Source organism: Cyprinodon variegatus, unplaced genomic scaffold (genome assembly GCF_000732505.1).
Source record: "Cyprinodon variegatus isolate N-32 unplaced genomic scaffold, C_variegatus-1.0 Scaffold195, whole genome shotgun sequence".
Taxonomy (NCBI): domain Eukaryota; kingdom Metazoa; phylum Chordata; class Actinopteri; order Cyprinodontiformes; family Cyprinodontidae; genus Cyprinodon; species Cyprinodon variegatus.
The window spans coordinates 799,155-802,509 of NW_015150648.1; the positions used below are offsets into that span (position 1 = coordinate 799,155).

The 3,355-nt window shown below is 39.9% G+C and overlaps 1 protein-coding gene across 1 annotated transcript in view; it reads left to right on the forward strand.

The window, feature by feature from the left end:
* Window positions 1-1,425, forward strand: part of lyst (lysosomal trafficking regulator) — a 96,223-nt gene extending 94,798 nt beyond the window's left edge. The window contains exons 51-53 of the mRNA XM_015379570.1: window positions 13-25; window positions 189-260; window positions 375-1,425. Of these exons, the coding sequence (XP_015235056.1) occupies window positions 13-25; window positions 189-260; window positions 375-513 (224 nt within the window). The 3' untranslated portion in view covers window positions 514-1,425. The remainder of the gene's footprint in view (window positions 1-12; window positions 26-188; window positions 261-374) is intronic.
* Window positions 1,426-3,355: the final 1,930 nt, after the last annotated feature.

Consider the following 3,355-nt stretch of genomic DNA (forward strand, 5'->3'; position numbering starts at 1 on the left):
GTGAACTGAAAGAGGCTTTAAAGCTGTAGATGGTAGATTTATTTACATTTTAAAAGCCTAAACAGTCTTAATTAAATTGGCAGTTGTATTTTCTAAAATTTTCATTGTTAGATCATTCAACTTTTATGAAAGATGAATTTATTTAAAGGGCTTTGAAACGGTTTAATTGTTCTTTTCTTTGTTTTTAGGTTGTGGAGCACATGGGATTTAAAACCAGTCAGAGAGATCACCTTCCCGAAGTCATTTAAACCCATCATCAGGTAAGTTCTGTCGCATGATCTTCATAAATCTCTATTCAAGGTGTTATCTGCAGCCACTTTCTCCATAAATACGTTGGTAAAGCTGCTGATAACCGTCTCTCCTGGTGAACTCAGCCTGACGTACTCGTGCGACGGCCACCACCTCTACACGGCAAACAGCGAGGGCACGGTGATGGCGTGGTGTCGACGGGACCAGCAGCGCATGAAGCTGCCAATGTTCTACTCCTTCCTGAGCAGCTACGCCGCCGGCTGACATCGCATCTGACTTCCTACGCTCCTCTCCTCAGCTCCTCTTCTTCCTCCTCCTCCCTCTGCTCCTGTCTGCTGCACTGATGGGGAGGAAAAGAAGCCTCAGCATGGCCTCCTGCTCTGAACCTGCCCTGACTTTTAATAATGTCATCCCCAGCTGAGCAAACTACCACACCCAGCATTAAGAAGCGATAATGAAAACAGTGTTATATGTATATAGATATCTATATTTATAAGGTGAAGTATTGGAGGAGTGGATGAATTTTTGGCTGCAAAAGACACTTTTTCTTTCTGAGCGTTTCTAACATCCATCCTAAACTCCTTGACTCCTTCTGTTTTTTGTTTTTTTTTAGCTGAATCTATTGCAGTTTTTCCCTGGTAAGCTGCTAATGTCTGAGCAAAGCCGGAACCAAAAAAAAAAAACAAGTGTAAGGTAGACTCCCGTCTCCCACCTCGGCGGCGCTCGGCTCTCTCACGGCGCCACGGCTGACAGATTCCTGCCAGAGCTCAGCAAGCAGCGTGTCGTGCTGACGCTGCAGCTCCTGTCACTGCGAGACGCCCCGCTCTGCACGGAGGGGGGGCTGTCGGCCCCGCTCTAGTCTGAGCACCGGTGTCACGGCCCTGCCTCGCTCCGTCTCCCGGCTCTGAAGAGGAACTGCAGGGGAGATGAGATGGGATGAATTGCACCTTGTGCTGCCTGTTGTTCTGTCCTACTTCTGCATGCCAGGATGACGCTGACCTTAACTTTCTGAATGCGGATGTGACATTTACAGTCATGAGCTCCTCGCCAAACTCAAACCTGGGCTGCATATGTCTTCTTGCATTTACCAAGGCATATATTTATGTATTTATTTCAAGCTGTGGCTCCTGTGTCTCTACTCGCCTTGTCTCATGGGTTTTCGCTGGATTTAACCGCTAAAAAAAAAAAATACCTTCATTCCTTTAAAGCGTGCTCTGAAAACTGAGACGCAGCATTAAATGCCTCTGGCTGCAGGAGAGTCTGATTTAATGATGCATGTTTTTGGCCAGCATTCGATTATAATGCTATACCTGTGCTGAAAATAGAGTGTTTTTTAGAGTTTTTACAACAAAATACACAATTTATTTAACTTTTATTTAAAACAGAAAAGCAAAGATTATTTCAAAAGGAAGATTTAGACAGAGACCAACCAGTTAACTTGAGGTCAGACAGTTTTTTCTTCTCGCTTTTGCTTGTTTTATTTATTCAATGCATCAAAACTAAATGCATTAACAAAAATAAAACAAAACGAATGTACTTTGGTGCACTTTTTCAGTAGATGAATAGAAATCAAGATATATTGATGCATAATTCCAGTAATCCTTCTGTTATCTGTTTGCTTCAAAAAAAAAAATGCCTCCGACAAAAAAAGTGTTTTTTTTTGTGTGTTTTTTTTTTTTTTAGATTTTAAGTTTAGTCCTTAACCAAAATGTGAAGAATTTAAATCTTTATAACAGGTTAGATCTTAAAGAAAACAAGCAAACAAACATTGCTATGAAGAAAAAACCTGATAAATCCCTCAAACAGTTTAAGTTTGATGATATTAGGAAATATATTCTTTACTTTTTTATATGAATATTATTAAAATGCAGAATAGACCGCCCGATGGATCAAAGTATTGTTTTCATCTGGTATATATTCTAAATGTTTTCAGTTATTTTCTTTATAGAGGAATGCAGATGTGCAAAAGTAAAAAGTACTGGGGCTATCTGCTATTTAACGAGTACCTTCTGCGGTTTTAAAACAGAATGTTAAAAGGCGCTCTGCTGCTTTCCAAACCGCTAGATTTTCTCTTTTTTAAGCAAAAGTGACGCGTATCATTGATTCAGTTAACTAACCAGCAGTATGCAGCACCAGGTAGGGGAGGGGCTCTGTGGTGCTTTCCTTGACATCTCATTTAAATGTATTTAAACCATAGGAAACGTAAGAAGCAATTTGTTGCATTAATATTTTGTTTTTGTTTGTTTTTTTACCGTATCCTAGTTATAATTGGCCCATGCCTCGTTAGGACCTTTGAGTATTAATAGGAGATTTAGATGAATGAGGATTCTCAGGCTTGTATACACTACACAGCCCTTTAACCCCTAAACCCACCTGAGGGTCCACACATCTCTCTACATTCCCATCCAGCTCGCTGCACTTACAGTCTGGCTGATATTAAGCCAAATATTCATCTAAAGCACTTTTTTTTTTGTTCTATAACAGACTAATCTGTGTTCTTAACATGAGCAGGGGTTGTGATTCAATGCTGCACATACATATGAGGAAGCAATATCTAACACAAAGGAAATAGCTTTTATTTTCTGAAGGAAAAAAACAGTAGCCTCTGTGTTAAATGCAGCAGGAAGGAAAAACGTCTCACAGGTTGTCTTAGAGAAAGGGAAGTCGTCTTCTTTTATCATCATTCCTTTGTCCTACTTTACCTGACGGACTCTTGGGGAAAGCGTCACAGCACTGAGTTTGTTTACTGTCTCCAACGCTCATGTACATACAGGCATACGTGTTGTTTATCCTCTTAAAACCCGCCTCGATCTTCGCCTTTGCATCCCAATGTTTTATTTGTTTTGTAAAGTGAGAAAGTGGTGGGGGGTAAGGTTTTATTTTTCTGTCAATAACTTAAGCTATGCATAATTTAAGATCTTTTGTCTTGTTTTGTGTTGTGTTTTTGTGCAGACTGGTATCCAGGTCTGATGGCTCCCAAAAAGTCTTGTGGTTTTCTTTTTTTGTTGTACATAAGTGTGTTTGAATGGGAGGAAAGAACAAGTGACATATATTATATATATATATAAAACAATACCTGAAAAGTGAGACTACAGCTGTTTTGTGT